Consider the following 22,998-nt stretch of genomic DNA (forward strand, 5'->3'; position numbering starts at 1 on the left):
TGAACTAAGCTAATTCCTTCAATCAGAATAGTTATCTCTTGGACATCTGCTAGGTCATTAGCGCCAGGTTTCATATTATAAAAAGTATAAAAGAAACATGTATATGACCATCTCCAACAAGAAGTCTGAGATACGGCTAGGGCCATAAAATACTCAAATATGAAATAATCAAAGCAATCAATTATTAAGAAACCAAACGAAGGCCCCTAAGCACTGAATGAGGGTGAAGTAGCACTCAGCCAGTGGCTTCCATGTAACAGTTCTTTCAGATGCTTTACCAGATGTTTGATCCCTTTAAAATAGGCTGCTTCATGGTATGTGTCTCCAAACTGCTGTGCTCCTTGGGTAGTCACCTTGCTCCAGAAAGATCCATTCACAAGAAGCGAGCTCTGACTAAGTCTGGGAACTAAGCCCTCTCCTCATGTCCAAATCCTGCATGCCCAGCAGTGTGGGGGTGTTCTGACAACTTGAGCTGTGATTCTAAGAGGAAAGTTGTGCTCCATGCTTATTCAACACTGACACATGTTGGTGCCGTGTGGCACCTGGAATGGCAAAGCGGCATGCCCACTGGCCAGCAGCTTCCCGTCCTCCTAATGTCCCCACCCCAGGCCCTTGAATGTATAGAAGAGAGTGATTTTCAGAAATAAAGGAAGAGAGACAAGACCGAAAGAATGTACCCTGCCTTCTGACATCTGTTTTCAAAATAAATTTTAAAACTTTGGCAGCTGATTATTGTCATGTGATTAGAAATCTTTTATTTTCACATAAAGGGGTGATGTTGACAGGGAACTATGTGTTTTAACCGGATGCCTGTGCACTTTCCTCAGAGCCAGATAACAGTGAATGGAAACTCTGGAGGTGCTGTGAGTCCCATGAGTTACTATCAAAGGCCATTTTCCCCCTCGGCGTACTCCCTCCCGGCCTCACTCAACTCCAGCCTTATCATGCAGCATGGCAGATCCCTCGGTAAGTAATGACCGTAGTGATTTTCATGACAATTTCAACATGGTGGGTACAGATTTCAGGGGAAGAATATAAGGCATCCAAGTGAGACAGGTGCGTTGGGCACCCTGTGGTATGATGGAAGGGATTGGGGCAGAGGATTCCACCTTGGAGAAAATAGTCTCTGAGCAAAACTAGCTGAGTGTGGTGGCCGGCACCCATAGTACCAGTTTCTCAGAAGGCTGAGGCAGGAGGATTGCTTGAGCACAGGAGTTTGAGGTTGCTGTATGATGATGCCACAGCACTCTACCCAGGGTAACAGAGTGAGACGCTGTCTCAAAAAAAAAAAAGAAGAAAGAAAAGAAAATAGTCTTTGAGTTATCCCAAGACCGCTGCACTTATAGTGAAGCCTGGAAAAGGTTATTGGATGTTTGAGGTGGGGGTAGAAATTAAAAGGAGACAACCAGTTAGCTGACTCAATAAATGAACAGGATGCTTTTCCATTGAGGCAGCTTGTTCCTCTGTGGAAGAGCTTTCACCATGGAATATTCTTTTGATGTATATATAAGGAAGAATTTTCAGTTAAAATGGTGTAACGGAGACAGCATTAAAGCAGTAATCCACCGGCTCACAAAGTAGAAAACTACCATTCAGACTGAGTCTAGAAGGCCTTCCGTCAGGGACGTGGTAATAGAAGCCACACAAGAGAAACTTAAGGATTACTTTAAATGACAACTCCATAATTTTACAGAACGATCATTCTTAGTCTTAAGAATTTGGTGGAAGGCAGAGTTATCCTCCAGAAAACAAATGAACGTATGTGTGAACATTCATCATGAAATGTTTGCATGTAATTTCATGGGGCTTATGAACTCTTTGGAGCCTCTTGGAAGGGAAGTTCTGCCATATGATGCTACAAATCTTCTTACCAGGTAAAATATACCTCAGAAAATAATGTAATAAATTGTAATACTCTTAAATTGGAAGAGATACAAGATACAATATGCAAGATAACAAATGTTATGCTCATATACTGAGTATTACAAGTTTAAACAGTTTTTGGCTTTTAAAGTGCGTATCCATTGTTCTGACACTCTCAGCTCTCGGCTTATCTGTGTATTCTCTAATGCTACTCTGGGGATCGTCTGGGAATCTTATAATGATGTTCCACTGGACTGCAAGAAAGCAGGACTCCTTGTGCCAAAATTTTGTCCTTTAACAATCAGTCCATGGTGTATTATGGGAGTCCACTCTATATTTTTTAAGAATTAGACTACACATTATTGCACATACAAAGTAAAACTCTCTGATTATTCTAGTGATAGAATTTCCCTGAATAGTTGTTATCAAAGTCTGACTCTTTGTCTCACTGTCTGAGTGATCGCTTTTTTCCCTACTCTACCACATGAAAGTATAAATACTCAAATACAGACAGCCTTTGATTTTAGAACCATGAGTAGATTTTACATGGGAAGAAATTGCCTATATAAACAGTGAACAGATTCCAATTGCCCAAGGCTGCGATACGTCCAGAGGAGAATATACGAATATGCCGTGTCATTGATGAACTTTTATTTAGATGAAAATAAATACAGTAGAACCTCTGTCAGTTGACCACTCAAGGGACTGTAACAAGCTGGCCGACAAACAGAGGTGGTCACCATAAGGAACTAGGCCTGCTATACTGTACTGACATGTGGTCTATGAAAATCAGGTCAACTTAAGAAGGTGGTCAGTGTAGGGAGGTGGTCACCTATGGAGGCTCTACTGTATTGCAAAGATAAGAATTAGTAGACTATGAAGAGAATGATAAAATGAAGGGCTACCTTCTACTGCGTAAGCTATAGGTGCGTAGAATCTTATGAACCAGATACCATGACAGAGCTGACACTGCCTGCTTAGCCTAGATCTTTGCACATACTAGGTGTTCACAAAATATTCGTTCCTGATAAAAATAGTAGCATCATGGTTGCCTGATCAAATCCTTTTGGGAATTAAACAGAACATCAATAAGAGTCAAACATCATATTGCATCTTAATTTAGAATAACTGAAAAACATGTTACTTTTACATTTAATAGCACATAAGGCAGTTTTAATTGTAGCCTTATCTACATTAAAAATGTATTGAAAGGAGCACGGTAATTTCAAATTCTCCTATGCTGTTCTCTCCACAAGCTGAAATAAAGCCTTTCCTCTAATAAAAAAGGAAAAAAATGTATTGAAAGCTTTTCTGAGTCAAAATAAATTGGAAGTAGCCATAATAAAAGTAATAGCAGTTATCAATGTTACAATATATTTTTTCTTAGAGAGATGTTAACTCTAATGATCTTTTTAATAATGAGTTGAATTTCTTAGAAAGCTTACTTATGATGTTCTATACAGATTTGTCATGAAAACCATATTTACATATGATGTATCATACACATACACCAATATGAGTGAATCCTATTCTGAAACTTATGGACTTTTCCATCTGCACATAAAAGAACTTTCTGAGTGGCAATCCTGGCAGACCCTGACATAAAGAATATTGTGTCTACACAGTGTCATTTTGGTCACCAAATTTTGAAAGTAATTGCAGAAAAACAAGAAGTCATATTAATAAACCTAACAGGTGAATAGTAATAATGTTGATTTTCAAAAATAACTGTGAACTATCCAGCCCCATATACCAAAGGTGGCGGGTTCAAACCTGGCCCTGGCCAAAAACTGCAAAAAATATATATATTTATAACTGTGAACTAAGAGTGAATGGGATAGGATTCAGAGGCAACAGAAGATAAATGCACCCTGTTGCTTCTGAAAGTATCCTAGAAGTTAATAAAAATAACGTGGGCCGGACATTGTGGCTCATACATGTAACACCAGCACTTTGGGAGGCTGAGGCAGGAGGATCTTGAGCCAGGAGTTGGAGGCTGCAGTGAGCTGTGATCCACCATTGCACTCCAGCCTGGGTGACAGAGTAAGACACTGTCCCTAAAAATAAATAAATAAAAGTGACATGAAGTTAGAAACTTGGTAAGTGTCATCTAAATTATATTCTTAGGGCAGTAAAAAATCATGAGTTTTGGTATTGTAAAGTAAAACCAAAGATATTATGATTATCGTGGCCATCTAAATAAAAATTAATTAATGCTAATAACTTTAAAGGATTTATTTATTCATAAGCTTTCAGATTCAAATACAGTATGTTTGGATATGCAGATTTTTTTAAATTTTAATTATATGGTTTCATAATAGCTGTTTATCTTTGTAGAGCACATGTGATGTTTTGATACAGGCACACATTGTGAATTAATCAAATCAGGATAACTGGGGCAGCCATCATCCCAGGCGTTTAGCATTCCTTTGTGTTATGGATGTGAACATTTCTTTAAAGTGACTTTCACTTTCCTTTCATTTTAATGAAATCACTGCCACTGACTCCACAGTCCTATCTTTTGTCTAAAAATACATTTCAGAACTTACAAATAATAGTAGTTAGCAGTATTACAAGAATGAGATTCATGGAAATCATAACCTGAGGGAAAAGTACTGAACTTGTCTCAGCTCCTGACCCCTCATCTACACAGCTGATTCTTGCTCTCTGACCCTCTCGCCTGCTCCCCCACCCCTGCCCACCACCAGCCCCCTAAGATTTCTGGAAGGGTAAGTTGATGTAAGGCATGTCTAGCCTGACTTGGCCCAGCAGCTGCTACACAGGCTTTTAACACACATCATCCTCCCTCCTCTCAGTTAGGGACCAAAAATGAGAGGTTATTCCAAGACCTCATGAACAAAAGGAAGCAGAGTCCAGGTTCTGTGTGGGAAATGTGGCCTTTATTCACTGGGGTACAAGAGGGCTGAGTTAAAAAAAGAAGTCAGCATGTGGGTTAAGGCGGATGGGAAGGTGGGAATAGAAGAGTTTGGGGGGTAGGGATTGGTGCACTCATTCCTTCCTGGGCGGGACTTTCATGCACTCATTCCTTCCTGGGCGGGACTTTCATGCACTCATTCCTTCCTGGGCGGGACTTTCTTGCACTCATTCCTTCCTGGGCGGGACTTTCTTGCACTCGTTCCTTCCTAGGCAGGAGGTTCTTTCCTGGGCAGGGTGGTTCTATTTGGGCGGGTCCCTACATTCAGCCCTATCATCCCGGTCTTTTTAGTCTATTATAAGGAGGCAGAGTAATGGGAGTGGTGTCTCTTTGACTGCTTCCTGTGGGTTGAGGATAGGCAAGGGCTGCCAATAAGGGAGGGGGAGGGGAATGGTGTTTACAGGAATGCTCCTGGGTCTTCAGTCTGAAGTGGTTGATATCCACATAGGGTGAGGATATGAGCAGTTGTTTTTTGGATGACAGCCTGATCAATAAATTGGAAGATGAGGCAGAGGATTACTGGTCCGAAACTGAGAATGAGAAAGATGATAATTAGTGGCCCTAAAATAGGAAACAACCCGAAGAGGCCAGGAATCGAATAAGGACCAGGGACCAGAGGATTCAAGATCTGTTTGTCTGTTTGATTTGTTCTCGGAGTTCCTTTACACTGCCTGTGATTATTCCTGACTGGTTTACAAAGAAACAACATTCTTCTCCCCAGAAATGCATGTGCCTCCTTTTTCTGCTGTCATTAAATCTGAGGCTCAGAGATTTTGAAGGACTACTGCAGCTAAAGAATTAATTTGAGATTGTAGGGTGACTGAGTCTGCTATTCTTTCCATGTCTTCATGAAGCTCTAGGGAGAGTTGGTGGTAAAAGTGGGTTGATGTACTAATGCCTGTGCCTATTCCAGCCACGATGCCTGTTCCAGGGAGAACAGGGAGGACGACGCCTTCTTTTTGTCTGGAAGTAGGGGGATGCATCAGGGCCTGAGTCAGGGAGGAGTTTATTCACAAGAGACTTGTGGGGAAGGGGGGAGGTGAGGAAAACTCGGACGCAAAGACTGGAGTGGTTAGCATTCAGGCACAAATAGATGGAGCAGCTGCAGAGGAAAAATATCCCTGGAGGGGCACAGGAGGAGTCAGATAAGGGGAAAGTTGAGTTGCGGTAAAAGAGATCAGGCTTTATAAAGCCTCCTGTACCGGTGAGACTACAGTAGGTTAAACTGGGGGAGGCTAGGAGTAGGAGCTGGTCTATTGTTTTCCTAAGTTCATTCCTGGTTTCCTGGAGGATGGGAAAATAGTTTCCTACAATACAGTCTGGAGGGGGTCCAGGGCCCAGAATAATAGTTCTGCTATACACTATTTCAAAGGGCTATAAAAGAGGGGTTTGCAAGGATAGAGCAAATGTAGAGTAAAGCAGTGGGGAGGAGTTCAGTCCAATCTTGTTTGTGTTGGAGTACTAATTTGGTGAGATGTTGTGTAAGGATGTTGTTCATTACTTTCCCTGATGATTGGGACCTGTAAGGCACATGTAAGCACCACTGGACTCCTGGGGCTTGTGAGGTTTGGGAGGTGATCTGGCTAATCAAAGCTAGGCTGTTGTCACTCTGAATGGAGTTGGGGAGGCTGAATCTAGGAATAAAGTGGTGGAGGAGAGTGGAGACAACTTCATGGGTTTTCTCGCATGTTGTGGGGAAGACTTCGGCCCACCCTGAGAAGGTATTGACCCAAACTAGAAGTTTATATTTTTGTACAGGAGGCATGTGGTGAATTCAATCTGCCAGTCTCGTCCCAGGGTTTGGCCCTGGGCCTGATGTGTGGGAAAAGGGGGGTGTTTTTATGGTTCCCTGTGGCAAGATCTGAGTGCAGATTGTGCAAGACTGGGTTGTCTGTTGTAAAAGGGAAGATAGTCGTGTGGGAGAAAGAAGGGTGTGAAGAGGCTTGAAGCCAAGGTGGAGGCTATTGTGAGGGAAGAGAGAGACTTTGTGCTTGGGGGGAAGGAAGAATAAATTTTCCCTATTGAAGGAACCATCCTCCCTGTGTGGGAAGATGTCAGTAATTGTCCTATTCTTCACATGTATATACTGGAGAGGATTTACTGAAGGACAAGTACAAGCCATCTGGGGTTGAGGGGTGTAAGGGCACTGAGCTGCCTGCTTTGGTTGCCTTTGTTTTATTTTGGTGGCCTTGACAGTGGATGTTGGCTACTTCCTTTGGGAGAGTGGCTGCATTTAGGAGGTTTTTAACGAGTGTGGCGTTGATAATAAAGGAGCCTTGGGTGGTAATGAATCCTCTTTCTTGCTATATGGCTGGTAATGGGTTATATGCATTTTTTCTTTTTTTTTGGTTTTTGGCCGGGGCTAGGTTTGAACCCGCCACCTCCAGCATATGGGACTGGCGCCCTACTCCTGGAGCCACAGGCGCCGCCCCTGGTAATGGGTTATGTGGAAAGTGTACTTAGAATCTGCGCATTTGTTAATGGAGGAGCCTCGTGCGAGTTGTAAGGCTTTAGTGAGGGCGAAGAGTTCTGCCTGTTGTGAGGAGGTGCCCGGGCAGGCAGAGTAATGGAGGCGACAATGTGGGAAGAAGACATAATAGCAAAGCCTGCCTGGGCACTGAGTGAGCAGTGGGCTTAGAAGAACTGCCCTCGATAAATCAGGGGTCTTCAGAGGTTAGGTAAGGGAAAGAGGGAGATGTTGGGGGAAGAGTGTAGTGTTACAATAATTATAGGCCAGCAATCATGGAATGAGTTCTGGGAAGTGTGAGGGTCATGTGAGTGGTGGGCAGCTAATGGAGCTGAGGGGTTGTAGGCCAGGCCAGGGAGAAACTGAAGGTCTGGGCTTTCTATAAAGAGGATTATGAGCTGGAGTAAATGAGGCGTGGAAATCGAAGATGATAAGTGTTGGTGTTCTAAAGGGGATGGAATGTTATGAGGGATAAGTAAACATGTGGGGGCATGATAAGTAAGTTTCTGGGTCTCCAGGAAAAGGAGGGACCTGGCTGCCACTGCTCAGAGTCAAAGGGGCCAGCCTGGGGCTATGAACACTATATGTTTTGAGAGGAATGCTACTGGGAGGTGATTGTTGTGAAGTTTCTGTGTTAGGACTCTGACCACACCTGCTTGGTGTTCTGACACCGAGAGGCAAAATGGATAGCGGGGATCAGGGAGGTGGAGGGAGAGTTCTGGGGACAGAGAGTATTGTAGGAAGAGGAAAGAACTTGACCAAAGCTGGTGTGGGTCTAGGATGTTGATTGGGGAACCTTTAGCAGCAATGTATAGAGGTTGAGCCAAGGCCAACGAATTGGGAATCCAGGCTCTAAAATATCCTAGAACCCCCAGGAAGGAGAGGAGGTCATTTTCTGTTTGTTGGAAGGGGTAAGGCGGAGGTGGCTTGAATGCAGTCAGGGGCAATGAGTTTTTCTCATTCCTGTAAGATGATGCCGAAGTATTGGACAGAGGGAAAGGATAACTGGGCTTTGGAGGGGGTTGCTCTATACCCCTTGATGGTGAGGAAGGAGAGTAAACAAATGGTGTATTACTGGGACGCAGTGGGGGAGGGGCTGCATAAGAGAAGGTCATCCATGTACTGAAGAACTGTGGGATTTTTCTGTAAAGTTAACTGCTGGAGATCAGCCTGAAGTGCCTGACCAAAGTAGTGAGGATTGTCTTGCAGGAGAACTGTCCAGGTGAGTTCTTGGCTGGTGGAGGAATCAGGGTCAGTCCATATGAAGGCACATAGGGCTTGGGAGAGCTTATGAATGGGAATGGTAAAAAAAGGGTCTTTGAGATCTAAAACTGTGTAGTGGGAGGTATTGGAAGGAATGGTAGACAGGAGGGTATAGGAATTAGGGACTACTGGCTGAATAGGCTGAACAATTTCATTGATGGCCTGTAAGTCTTGCACTAACCAATATGAACCTTTGGTGTTTTTTATAGGAAGGATGGGAGTATTATAGGGCGAGTTAGTAGGTTTGAGAATACCAGCCGACAGGAGTTTGAGGATGAGTGGTTTAACACCCCTGAGGGCCACCATGGGAATTGGGTTTTGTTTAAGGGAAGGATATGAAGGTTGGGGTTGGAGGTCAATGAGAATGGGTGAATGATGGGAGGCTATAGAAGGAAGAGAGGTATCCCAGACAATGGGGTCTATGGGGAGGTCGGATTGAGAGAATGGAGGGATTGTAGGGGAGGGGTTAAAGAGGAGCAGGATGGGGCGGCGCCTGTGGCTCAGTTAGTAAGGCGCCGGCCCCATATACTGAGGGTGGTGGGTTCAAACCCAGCCCCGGCCAAACTGCAACCAAAAAAATAGCCGGGTGTTGTGGCGGGCGCCTGTAGTCCCAGCTGCTCGGGAGACTGAGGCAAGAGAATCGCCTAAGCCCAGGAGTTGGAGGTTGCTGTGAGCTGTGTGAGGCCACGGCACTCTACCGAGGGCCATAAAGTGAGACTCTGTCTCTACAAAAAAAAAAAAAAAAAAGAGGAGCAGGATAGGTAGTGAGAGTTGAGAGCCAGCAGGAATCGTCAAGGTTGCTTGTAATCTTTAGAGGCTATCTCTGCCTGGTGGGGGAATGCTGCATGAAGGAAAGATAAGGAATGAATGTGAAAAAGAGTACCTGGAAAATGAACACCTCAAGGGTGGAGTAGCATGAGGGCATAGCAGATTGCCATCGATACCCACCACCAAGCTCTCTGTTTGTTGTAAGGGACCCTTGTAGCAGGATAAGGTGGAGTATGTGGCCCCCAGTATCAGTCAGAAAAGAGATTAGCTTACCTTCACTAGCAAAGATACCCGGACTTCAGTCCTGGTGATCATCTAAGGGGCCTGCCAACTCTCCAGGAACGGTCAGTCTTTAGTACCCAAGCCCAAGAGGTCGGGGAATTTAGCCAGGTCCTGGAGTGACTGCAAACTGGGCAGTCAGACTTCCAGTGAGGACCTCCACAGGCTGGACGTGGCTTTGAGGGGGTGGATTTGGGCATTCCTTACCCGGTGGCCAGTTATACTGTACTTGAAGCACGGTCCCAGGGGAGGTTTTCTTTTCTTGGACTGTCCAAAGGAGTTTTGAGAAGTAGCCAGGGTTTGTCTAATGGTGAAAGCCAATAACTGGAGCTCTAAGAGGTGCTGATGCTCAGAGGCCTCTTCTAGTTTATTGAAGACCTTGAAGACCAGGTCAATGAGATCTCCTTGGAGCCAGTCTGAAGGCCCTGGGGAGGTTTTTGGAGTTTTTTCTAGATATTAGGTGCAGACTGGGAGATAAAATGCATGTTGATAATGAGCCTGCCCTTGTTGCTCTTCAGCAATTGGGTGGTATAGTGATGGAGTCTTCATTAAGATGGGCTAAAACTGGGCAAGATCCCCATCCCATTTCTGGGTTATTTCTTTTAATTTGTCATATTTCACAGCCTCATGGGCTGCTTTTTATAGTCCTTCTAAGAGACACTGGACCATGTGGTTACGGAGACTGACTCTAGGAGCATCGGTTTGGTAATTCCAACTGGGGGTCTTCCTGGGGATGGCCCTCGCACCCTCCAGCAGGGTTTGGCCTGTGCTCCATAGATCTTCAACGTGAACCTGGATTTGGGTCCAGACCTTCTCCTTCTCCGAAGTTGGTGGAGGTGAGGATGACATACAAATCATATCAGGTCAGATCCTATGACTGGGTTAGATATCTAAATTCTTGAGAGTATTTTGTGGAATCTGTGGAGAATGAACCTAGTTTCTGACTTATGTAGGACAGATCTGAGAGAGAAAAGGGGACTTGAACCTTCCGTTTAGGCAACTTCTCGGAGGGGGCATAGAGGTTGTGGTGGTCTGGAAATGTGAGAACCAAAGATCTGGCCAGATCTAGTATGAGGTAAGGACATTGGGTCTGACGTCTTTTTCGTCCACGTGCGGCAGGTGGTGGGCAGTGGGGAGGGGGGTGGAACTCTGTAGGTAGGGGGAAGGTTGATGAGGGGACTGTGGAGGGGCAGAAGTGGGAGGGTTGTCTGCTGAGTCGAAGGAAGACAATGGGGAATCGGGGGGTTCAAGGAGGGCTGGTTTGGCCCGTGCAAGGAAAACTTGAGAGGGTTTACAAGACAACATGAAGAAGGAATGTTCCAGAGGTGGAGGAAGGCCTGGATGTAAGGGAGTTCTGATCATTTGCCCAATCTCCGACAGAAATTGTCCATGTCAGTGAGGTTTGAAAGGTCAAAGGTGCCATTTTCAGGCCATTGTGAGCCCTTGTCTACTTTGCACATAGGCCAAGCAGTATTATAGAAAAAGATGAGGTATTTAGGTTTAAGGTCAGGATAAAGGTGTAGAGACTTATGGTGAGTTAAGAGGCAGCTTAAAGGTGAAGAAGGGGTCGTGACTGAATGGTCCCCATATCTGAAACTGGAGGTAGAAAATAAATGAGGTTAAAGCGGAGATAAAGAAACTTACAAGGGGGAGGAGGAAGGAAGTCGCTGAGGCTGGGGAGGGGGGAAGGTTACCAGGTGTCCCTGTAGGACCTTTAACCAGCCTGAAAAGAGTGGTCCAGGCCCACAGCAGGGTGTCCCCACTCATGAAGCACTGGACTGGTGAGTCTGACCCGCTGGGGTTAGTCCATGACTGGCGCCAGATTTAGGACACACACTAGCAGAATTTATCAGCCCAAAGTGGAGAAAAGGAAGAGAAGTTAAAAAGACTCAGAGAGGGGTTATATATGAATGTTTAAAAGGCCTAGAAATGGAGGAAGAGAAAGAGAGAAGTTGGGTTGGCGTTTAAAAGGCTCAGAAAGGGTTATAGACGAAGGCTCACCTCACTATTAATTAAATGGATGAATTCTGGGTGGGGATCCCAGGGGGTTCCTGTTTCCCTTTCTTTCTTTGGAACAAGAGTCCGTCTAGTTGGGAGTGGGTTCGAGGGGGTGTATCTTGGCACCCCTGAGGTGGCGTCTCTGCGTCCTGGGTTCTCGGCATCAAAATGAGAGGTTAAGGACCAAAAATGACAGGTTATTCTGAGACATGAACGAAAGAAAGCAGAGTCCAGGTTCTGTGTGGGCGACATGGCCTTTATACACTAGGGTGCAAGCGGGCTGAGTTCCAAAAAGAAGTCAGCACATGGGTTAAGGTGGGGTTGGAATAAAAGAGTTGCAGGGATAGGGATTGGCACGCTGCTTCCTTCCTGGGCGGGTCCCTACATTGGCCCTATCAATGGTGAGTGAGAGATTTGGAAAATGCTTTGTTCCTCAGTTGGTGCTGCTCATGGGAGGAGAAAAGAATTTCCCTAGGCTGAGAGTAGTATATAAATGTATAAATTTATTTTATATTAGAGAGGGGGAAGAGATGGGGAAGAGAGAGAGAAGGAAGCAGTGAGCAGGGAATGAGAGAGGAGAAGTCAGGGAGAGGAAGAGAAGGGAGAGGATGGGCACAAGGACAGGAGGGAAGAATGCCAGCCCTGAGGGCAGTGGGTAGTGAATTTGAGGAGGGGGAAGGTAATTGTAGCTGAATTCACAAAGTATTGTGAATGTGAATGCTGGGTTTGTTTGTTTGTTTTGTTTTTTTTAAGATTATAAACAGATACTCTTTCTGGTATTTCCAATCCCGAGGCCTGATCCTTCATCTATCAGGCACACTCAGGGATCACTTGAGGTTTAAAGGAACAAATTCTAAAAGACAAAGGAGCTGGGGAAATATAAGGAGAATTTACATTTTCTTTGCATCTGTTGGGTTCCTCCATGGACAGAAATCCCCAAGGGTGGGGAGCTGGGGGTTAGCAAGAGAAAGAAAGCAGGCAGAGAGATTTTATGCCTTGTTGAAAAACTATGAGTTGGGCAGCGCCTGTGGCTCAAGGAGTAGGGCGCCAGTCCCATATGTCGGAGGTGGCGGGTTCAAACCCAGCCCCGGCCAAAAAAAAAAAACCACAAAACTGTGAGTTAATAATGTTCTATTATTTCACTATAAAGACCCACCATCCTTACAGCAAGGTCCTTGTGGCCACAGACCTGGCCCTACACACCCACACAACACCCACTACCCATGGAAGGGGAAAGAGTGAACAGCATAGTGTAGGGATGGGAAGGTGGCATCTGAGCAGCAGTCGCTTAAACAGACAAGGAGAGGCACCACTGGTCTGAGATTCCCTGTGCATCAAATTTACTGTTTTGCTACATTTCCCGCACAGATTCCGCAGAGACATATCCCCAGCATGCGCAGTCTCTGGACGGCACCGCAGGCCCCCTGTACAGGTCCTCAGAGGAGGAGAAGAGAGTGACAGTCATCAAAGCCCCGCACTACCCGGGCATCGGGCCGGTGGATGAATCCGGAATCCCCACGGCAATCAGAACGGTAGGAGACAGGCGTCTCTTTGGGGCTGTGCTCCAGGTCCACAAAGGGCGGATTGTCCGTGGCTTTGTGCATTCCTGGGGTCTTACGTAATGGGGACTGCCCCTGTGCCATCTGAGTTCTCTGAGTGTTGTGAGAAAGAAAACTGTCATTGAAGAGAATGGTACAATCTTTTTCCATTTGAATTAAAAAAAAATCAACAACACTGATTTTGCTAAACAATAAAACTACGTTTTGCTTTTTTACCTTTTACCAAAAAGGGTTAGAGCAATAGAAAAGAGAAGGAACGGGAAAATGGGAATTCCTCAGCTGCCCTGAAGTCGGTGCATTGCAAATAAACCAGTGATGTATTCGCTTCCTGAAATGGATGTGTGTTAACACCAGGAGATTGGGAGCTGCGAAGTGGGAGTTGGGAGGTGACATGATCGCAGAGAAGGGAGTTAGTGTCATGGAAAGGAACAATTGTCTGAAGAAAAAATATACACTTTCGAATCCCTCCTCAGCTGCGCCTCTTGGGACTCCAAAGCTCTCCCGGGATAAGTGAAAGCGTTTGGATTTTTTCCTTCGTCTTTAAACTCTGCCAGAGCGTTGCTAAGTGCGTCGGGGCAGCCCCTTCTGGCAAAACTCAGCAGTAGCAGAGCAGCTCCTGAGCGGCTGGGCAGGCAGCGGCTTGCTGCCCAAGTCCACTTGAAGAGGTTTGCTCCGGCAGGGAGAAGGAAGCCCAGGCAAGCAGGATGAGAGCAACAACACCTGTGCAGGTGAAACTGGTGGGGAGGTGCAGGGATGAGCACCAGCTGCATACGCTTTGCCTGCAACAAGAGTTGGGGCGTTGCCAAGAGCTGCTCCCCTGGAAGGCAAACTTGGGGAGCTAGGGACGATCATGGATAGAGAGAAAGAATGGGAAAGACATAAGGACAAAAGCAGTGGTGGGACTGGAAATAGCCACAAAGATCTGAAGATGAAGTGTGGGGGCTTTCTGCTCTCCTTGAATTTGCATTTATTGAATGGGGATTATGTTTTATATACAGAGAGAAGAGGATTATTCTAAGCGTCTGTGTTACAAACTGGAAACCTAAAGGCAAATCTGTGCCCTCAATTCTGCTGTGGTTTTAGATTGTAGTGATGTCGAATGTGACTAAATTACGAAGTCCCCACAGTCTGTCCTGGAACAGATGATGGTCGTATTTAAGTGACCAAACAGTTCAGAGATGATGAGTGATACTCTTCATCTTATGATGATTGCATGTTGCTGAGGAGAGTGTTTTGTTGATTGTTTCCCTTTTAAGATCTCTGACTCAAAATGGTTAAATTTGAAATTTTTTTCCGAATAATATAAGCATAGTGTCCAGACAGGTGTGGTGTCATTGGTTTTGTCTAATTGACGGATCAGGCATAGTATATACACAATTTAAGAGAACCCTGGTTCTAAGTAGTTATAGATTCTATCTCAGTGGGTTTTATCTGCGCTCTCTGGGCATATATTAAAGGCCATAAGTGATGTATAAAAATGGACATGCAAACCTGATCCGTTTTTTTTTTTTAATCTATAAGATGTCATTTTCTTAACTACCAAGGCTTTGCTTTGATAGTTTTTAAAAGGAAAAATAGAGATGGTGGAAATCATTAATTGAAAGTTTTATATTGTCTATCTCTTGCCAAATCAAAGGCATGCTTAGGTATGTGTAAACAAACACATGCACTAAACATTTAATGCTACTTTTCCTTCTATAAAATAGAAAATAAAATAGAAGCGACTCCAGAGTTCCTTATAAGGAACCATATTTTTATGCATAACTGTACTCTTACTTAGGACCTTTAGAGCTTTACAGAAAAGGTCTGGATCTGTGAAGACTCCTCTCTTATTCTCAGTTACTCTTTACAGCCCCACAAAGGACATCCCCAAGTATAGCTGTGTTTATAAATGTCAAGTCAGGCCCTCTCTGAGCCAGGCTGGCCAAGAATCTCCAAGGTTGTTTTTCTTCTCATCCATGTAGAAAGTAATCATCAGACTCCAACTGCTTCACAGTAAACCTTCTGCTCCATGTATATGCCAAAGGCAGAGCTGTGTCAATGTGCCATGCCGTAGCATTATTTTAAACAACCAACATATCCTAAGGAAATAGGATTTTCATAAAGTAATCCAGAAACTCTGGAAAACCAAGAGCCAGCAACCAGTACTTTTGAGTTATATTAATGAAGAGGAGCAGCTGTCTGGCTGCCCTCTGTGTAGCCTGGATGTCTCTGTCAGCCTTTTACTGCCATTTCTTAAAAACAACAACATCACCAGGGTACAGATCCCATAAAATCATGTAATTAAGGCTAGCTAGCAAAATGAAATGAAAGATTCTACTTCAAATAGAACAGTTGTTCAGGCATTTTCAAAGCTGAAAAGGAGCAAAAATAGAACAGAATCACTGTATACTGGTATGTAAAAAATAACATCTTTTTTTTTCTTTTTGGAAATCTTGGCATGTTAAATCAGTGTATAGCTCTGATGTTTTGTAAACTATAGGAATATGCGAATGCAGATGTATTAGCCAAAGTTACAGAAAACAACTGCATAGTGAATTACTGTAGTTATTTTCCATGCCAAATGATTTTGAAGAACACATCCCTCAAATCTGAGTAGATTTCTATTTTCTTAATCTCAATATTAAGACACAGTATCACAATTTGCAGGATGGTGTTTATAAAAGGGACTTTAAATGCTTAGAATACCTCTTTTAGGAAGAGATGCAGAATTTTAGCATGCCTGTCTTGGTAGTTTCATATTCTTCTGTGCCAACCGACTGGGCATTTCCCAGCACGTCTGTGCTCACCATATAAAGCTGGCAGACGGCATAACTGTGAACCCTACCTGATATAGGCCCTCCAGTAAGTGGAGAAGAAAAGAGGCATGGCCATATACAGCGATGGAACTTACTTATTAGGCTTCCTTGTTGCCATTGGTTGTGTCCAGGTATGGTTAGAAAACATTTCCACACACAGTTACATCTTCATTTCTGTTACGTTACTACTATAAAAGAAATGAAGCTTAATGACCCCAAAAATCTCTTTTATAAAAAATAAACATTCCTTAAAGATACAAATTCAGCTACTTTGAACCAGCAATAATAGATTCCTGCCTCATCCCTGCAGCCCCTCCTACCAGCCTCCTACCACGTGATTATGTATTCAGTCAATAATCCCCTCAATTTTTCCATTGTAGAAAGAGCCTAGAATGAAGAAGTGATTTGCAACAAAGTCAAAAATAGCCCTTAATGTTAATCTGTATTTGAGGTGATTGCCAGAATTGTATATTCTTAAGGGATTAAAATAAATGTAGATATAGTACAGAACCCTCAATGGCAAGATGAAAAATGCAATGACCACATCTTCAAAAAAAAAAAACAAATCAGGAAATAAAATCTAAATCAAAGCTCAGTCTAACAAATAAAAGAATGTTTTTGGAACAGTCCTAACAGAATTTTTTAAGTCAAGAGAATTAGAGGGGTGCAGGCTTTAAAAAAAATTAAGAGAACTGACTTAGAAAATCTGGCACATTTAGTTACTGTTCATAGATTGGTCAAATTATTGTCCAAGTAGCTCTCGCCAAGCAAATCTTTAATTATGACTATAAAGGTTTTTGTCTATTTTCACATGTATACAGTGAAGTGTAGTTCGATCCAGTAAGCTGGATTGATTCATTATTTCATTCTACAAATACCTAAGCTTCCCTACTGTTATTATTTATTGAGCATTTATTATGTTTTAGACACTATTCTAGGCCTTTTTGTATACATTTTCCCATTCAATTCCATAATATTCCTATGACTTAGATACAATTATGTTATTTTACAAAGGAGAAAACTGAACCTCAAAATGGTAGACAACTTTCTCAAATTCATATCGCTAGGAAATATTAAACATTAATTAAAGAAACCAAGATTTGAATCTTAGTTCAAGATTTAACATTAATCTCATTTTTCCATAGCCTATTGTTTTGTATCACATCGATTTGACTTACAATTCAGCAAGGCAAATGTGTGTACACTCTGTCATCACATTTAAAACGTTGTGAAACTACATTTTTAGATTTGCTATAGGACTCTGGATTGTCTACTACATTCAGTATTTTAGTAACTTAGACTAATAAGTATGTATTTAAATATTTATTAATATTCATTTAAATACAGGTGAAATTAATTCATCTAGGCTGATCAGCATACACTTTGGGTCACAAATATTTCCTAGTTAATTCTAAAAACAATTTCTTGATAGAACACTCAATACAAAGTGTTTAAGATAATAATAATTATCACCAAAAGGATTTAAGAAAATGATGACAAGGCTGGGCACAGTGGCTAGCACTCTTGGAGGCCAAGGCAGGTAGATTGCTTGAGCTCAGGAATTTGAGACCAGCCTGAGCAGGAACAAGACCCTGTCTCTTTTTAAAATAAAAAAAAAAAAACTAGCCAGACATGGTAGTGGGCACCTATAGTCTCAGCTACTTGGGAGGTTGAGGCAGGAGGATCGCTTGAGCCCAAGAGCTTGAGGTTGCTGTGAGCTGTGATGCCACAGCACTCTACCCAGGGAGACAGAGTGAGACTCTTGTCTCAAAAAAGAAAAAAAGCAAGAAAAGAAAGAAAGAAAGAAAAAATAAACTATTACAACAATAACTTTTCTTCAAAGAATTTTATATAAATATGTTTGTGTAAGTATCAACCGTCTAGTCCTGGGCACAGTTATGATTTGAAAAAATAAAACCACAGCTTCGAATGTTCCAGTTTAGCTTAACTCTAACATGTGTACATAACTGAATAAATTGCTGAAATTGTCATCCAATAATAATAAAGAGTGAGAAAATGTTAACATGGAATAGAAATCTGCTATTAAAAAGGTGAAAGATGGGAGGAGGTAGGGCAATCAGTGGGCTCTCCCCTAAGGTGCACACTGTGAGGGGCTCAGCACGCCCCCCCGGGTGAAGGGCTCAACTTCAACTTATACTTTACCTTAGAATTGAAGACAATGTAACCTAAACATTTGTACCCTTACATTAATTTGAAATAAGAAAAAATATATAGAAATGGAAATATCAAGGAGCTTCTGAAGCTAGTTTTGTAACTCTTGGACTTTCTCTTTGTCACAGACGGTGGACCGGCCTAAGGACTGGTACAAGACGATGTTTAAGCAAATCCACATGGTGCACAAGCGGGGTATGTACGTTCTCCTTGCTGACTCACTGCTGTGGGTTGCACCCTGTATTCGTATTCCTCTTGTGTACAGGCATTGCTCATACAAAACATCAAGACCCCAGCGAGCTGCATGCTTTTCAGCATTCCTCCTGTCTCCTCTTCCCCCTCAGATCACAGATCCCTCTGCCTCTGCCTCCACCCCACCCTGGAGCTCAAGCCTCTTCTGAGGGCCCCTGGGATGGCCAGTGCTCCAATCTCCTCCTAACATCCCTCCCTATCCACAGTCTAAACCCAGGCATTGTCTGTGTCAACAGATGCTTTGTTCCTGCGTCCACCCCTGTCTGCTGCTCATCAAGAGTGAGTCCAGGCAGGTCCCACTGAGCCTGCCGTCGGGGCCAAGGGAAAACTTCCCCTGCACTCTGATGGGTTCACTGAAAGTCCCCGACAAGAGGCATACACAGTTTACTTGATCATGGTTTTATGTGACATGGGAGGACACAGGCTAAACTGTCCATTTTTAGGATGAAGTCCAACAGTATTGAGGCAGCCATGTAGAAATATGATTAGACAGAAAGGGCACGCCCCGATGCTGACAGACTGAGTGGGAAACGCAGCAGGGCCCGTGTGTCTGGGCTCTTCCCGGCTCCTGAGAGCATGCCTCCCTTCCCTCTGGGTGTGGGGCAGGACCCTACCTGGACTGGGGGTCTTAGGGCCTGTAGTCCAATAGGAGAGGTCAGAGAATTTCTTTCTGTCAGTTTTTACACAGGAAGGTGGGGGAAGGGTAGAGTAATGTTTTTAGGTTTTATGTCTGGCTGTGGAGAAAAGGGCTTGTGGTTTCTACTCCCCACCTCGGGGAACAGGGATTCTATTTTCTATGGCTGGCCTTGGGGAAGAACGGCACTGAGAGAAGGGAGGACAGAAGGTCAGAGAAAAGAAAACCTTCTGTTTCTGAGACCTTCATTTGGGGGATTGTTTTTGGAGCCCCGACATTGTTCAATGCAGCTGACAAGTGCTCTGTGAAGCACTTAGTAAAGGAAATCCATGACCCAGAGGAAACAGTGGCCTTGGGAAGTGAGACAAGGGACTGACTTTGTGATACCATTGTGTTACAGACAAGAAAGGGTGGCCTGCGGGGGGTGCCCAGCAAAAAGAAATACAGTAGAACCTCCACAGCTGACCACCTCCCTACACTGGCCACCTCAAGTTAGCCTAATTTTCGTAGACCGGACTTGTGGCACGTGTGCGTATCAGCACAGCAGACCTACTTCCTTATGTTGACCGTCTCCATGTTTTGACCAGTTTGCTACAGTCCCTCAGGTTGTCAACTTACACAGGTTCTACTGTATTCGAAACTAAAAAGTGAACCAGGAAAAAGACATTGCTTTTCTAAGAAATTTCTGATATGTCCCTGAAGCTCTGTTGTTTTGTTATGCCGTGGTGACTAAATCTGTATTACCATTATATTTATGTTTCGTTTTCTAGATGATGACCTGGACATGTATAATACTCCTTATACATATAATGCAGGTAGGATGGGTTTCCTTGTTTGCGATGAATATTTTACATTCTACGATATTTGGAAGAACTACACAGCCCTTTTTTTTTAATCCCTCTGTTGGAGCACATGTTTGCAGTTCATATATTTGCATAGCAATATTTGCATGGCATACAAATAATACATATAATTAGGAGGATACTTTCTTTTCTTGTCTCAGAGCATGTATAACAAAAGGATCAATCTTTTCTTAATGGAAATGAGAACTAATACTGTTTTATTTCATTCATCCCCCCCCCCCCATTATATAGTTTGTTCTTCAGCTTCAGGAATGTTTAACCAAAGTGTGCAGGACAGGCTGAAAGAACACACTGTAACCCAGGGCACAAAATAAGATAAAGATCTTTTATCAGCAGAGTTGAGCAAGATTGTTCAGATACACGTCACAAAAAAACAAGTCAAGCAAAGTATTTTGTGACCATGTCCTTGCTTTTTGCTCCAAAATGCAACCCATTCATTGAGAGATTTTAAAAATCCCACTTGGCTGGGTTACTTTCGTGACTCAGAGTTGCCAGGGATCATAATGGAATGACTTCAGTTCTGGGCATTTCCAGTTGGATTCCAGGGCATTGGTACCTTGTGAAATGGTCTGCAGCCTGGAGGGGAGGGACCCCTTAAAAAATATTTCCCTTCCTAGCTTTCTCCTGAATGTTGACTCAGGAATTCTTTCTGAGCCTCTTCAGCAGTGGGGTCTCCTGGCCAGGCTGGCCCTGGACCCCCATGAGGCTGTCCTCTCCCACACACCTGGAGACCAGTGCTAGGCCCTTTAACTATTAGGGATGTCAGTGCTATTCTCTAGCAACAAGCTGAGGAAAAGGAAACAAGCCCAGCAAGACCTCTGGGTTTATAAGGCCTGGCTCCCTAACCACAGCAGGAGGCCTACAGAGATGTCTCCCTCCAACTTTCATTCCGGGTCCTAGGTCCACCAAACTATCTTTATTTAACTCGAAAGTTGAAGTCTGACCATGGAATCAAGGCAAGACTGTTACCTCTTCATTTGCCCAGGAAATTGGCAGACACTTTCAGGAGCGGCAGATGAGTGCAAACAGACTTAGCCCAAAAGACTGAGATTGTGAAAAATTCAGAATGTTTATAATTATTTTTATATTGAAGTTTGCGTCACGTTAGTAATTAGTAAATGGAACAGCAGTTACATGTGAGCCCCTTCAAGTTTCATCATTTAATCAGTAGACAGAGCTACTGCAACTAGTCTCTCCCCTTTCCACTAACCCTCCATCCCACGGCTTCACGCCTTGCACTTCTCTGCTTTTATTTTTCTGTCCCATCCATCCCTAACTAATCGTTTAGGGCTAACTCTAGGTGCAGGTTCTATAATATCTTCTCTGACAATCACCTTTGACACCCTATAATTCATAATATGTAATTTCCTCACTTGATCTTTATTATATGTTACCAATTAATTTCAATCACGATTCTTTTTGCGTCTCATTTCCCCAGATGGGCTTATGTAGCCCTTGTGCGTCCTTGTGCCTGGCACAGCCCTTTTGCAATATTTTATTGGGCTGCAATTAACATATCAGTTGTCATGTAAATCAGAGAGGTTTTTTTTAAGTGTTAAAAGATATTTGGAAGCAGTTGTATTTTTAATCTTCCTCGGAAACCTTCACTCTATTATTCGTTTATGTGATTCAAAGAGAAAATTTGCCGAGTGCCTGTAAATTGACTCCTAGCGCTAGTCTGGATTACTGCTAATGCCTAAATAATTGACAAGGATTTCTTGTAATTGGGGCTTGTGTGTAGGATAAATTAATAATTAACTAATTAAGATTGGTAAGTTAATGTTATTAGTACATTAATAAAGAGCAACCATCTGATGCCTGCACTCTGGATATGCTTATCATTAAGATGTTTTTACACAGTCCTTGGATATTTAGCAGAGAATGAATAATTTAGTCTTCTAAAATGTTATTTGCCCCTTTTTTGTGTTTGTCTGGGGGTGTTTTCCTGATAGGTCTGTACAACCCACCCTACGGGGCACAGTCACACCCCGCCGCAAAGACCCAGACCTACAGACCTCTTTCCAAAAGCCACTCTGACAATGGCACCAACGCCTTTAAGGACGCATCCTCGCCAGTGCCTCCCCCACATGTGCCACCTCCTGTCCCACCGCTTCGACCAAGAGATCGGTCTTCAACAGAAAAGTAAGACATTTTCCCCCAAAGTGGCCCATATTCAGCTTAGGATAAACATAAGGCCACATGACATCCAGGGGGCAAATCTCCCCTACAGAGAGAATAAACGCATGACCCCGTTAGTCCCCACATTTAGTCCCCTAAGTTAGATTGAATTAACATAGGCACAGTCTCTACTTTTTGATCAATAAATGTGTATCAGAGACAGATAAGTGGGACTAATGGGCATAGACATGCTTTAGTATACCAGTTAGAGACTGAGCAGTTGGTTTTCAGTTTCCGCAGATTTGAAATGTTAGACCTATTCATAAAAATATCTTTTTGATGGCAGGGGAGGTTATTCATAAGTCATAAATAAGGCATTAGTGAGTCAGTGTCTATCTGTGACTCCTTCCCATCAGTTTTTTGAGCTGATAGTTTCCATTTTTCCACTGAAATATTTGAATATAGAAACTACCCACACAAAACTAAAACTTTAGGCACACACTTCTATTGTGTCATTTTTATTGAGATTATGACTAATATTTTTACTTGTAGGTAACCTTTACTGAAAGGTCAGCACGAGGCAGGGCACTCTTTCTGTATCATAGCACTTGATTCTGAGAACAACCCAATGAGATGGATTCTATTTTAAAGAGAAAGCAAAGTTCAGCTTAGAAAATTGAAGTCACTTGCTCAGTTTGCTAGTATGTCCAAGCCAGGATCCAAATTCAGCTCTTATTAAATCCAAAGTTTATGCTCTTCTGGTAACTAACAAATAAAAATATGAAAATTACTCTTTAGTAATACCAGATACTAAGCATCATCTGCCATACCCATCCCAGAAGTATTATTCAACACCCCATTGTATCATTAAGAGTAACCAATGTTGACATAGGGTTCAAGATATCATGAAAACAGACACACATCACCCGGGAAGGGGTTCTCATTCTGATACTCATGCCCTCATGATAAATTATGTGACATCTGAAAACTGAAAAAAACAATTATCTGGAAAAAATGGTATCTTTGCCA

The 22,998-nt window shown here is 43.2% G+C and overlaps 1 protein-coding gene across 10 annotated transcripts in view; it reads left to right on the forward strand.

Moving 5' to 3' along the window:
* The window catches only part of SORBS2 (sorbin and SH3 domain containing 2), a 231,929-nt gene that overhangs the window by 151,799 nt on the left and 57,132 nt on the right, over positions 1-22,998 (forward strand). For 7 of the 10 annotated variants that reach the window (XM_053584201.1, XM_053584209.1, XM_053584217.1 and 4 more), the window contains 5 exons: positions 828-966; positions 12,942-13,105; positions 18,231-18,297; positions 19,759-19,803; positions 21,804-21,993. In XM_053584201.1, coding sequence (XP_053440176.1) covers positions 828-966; positions 12,942-13,105; positions 18,231-18,297; positions 19,759-19,803; positions 21,804-21,993 — 605 coding nt within the window. Of the gene's footprint in view, positions 1-827; positions 967-12,941; positions 13,106-13,194; positions 13,861-18,230; positions 18,298-19,758; positions 19,804-21,803; positions 21,994-22,998 lie in introns of those variants that run through there. The other 3 variants (XM_053584226.1, XM_053584233.1, XM_053584268.1) reach the window with 3 other exon arrangements.

The sequence above is a fragment of the Nycticebus coucang genome, chromosome 1 (assembly GCF_027406575.1).
Source record: "Nycticebus coucang isolate mNycCou1 chromosome 1, mNycCou1.pri, whole genome shotgun sequence".
NCBI lineage: Eukaryota > Metazoa > Chordata > Mammalia > Primates > Lorisidae > Nycticebus > Nycticebus coucang.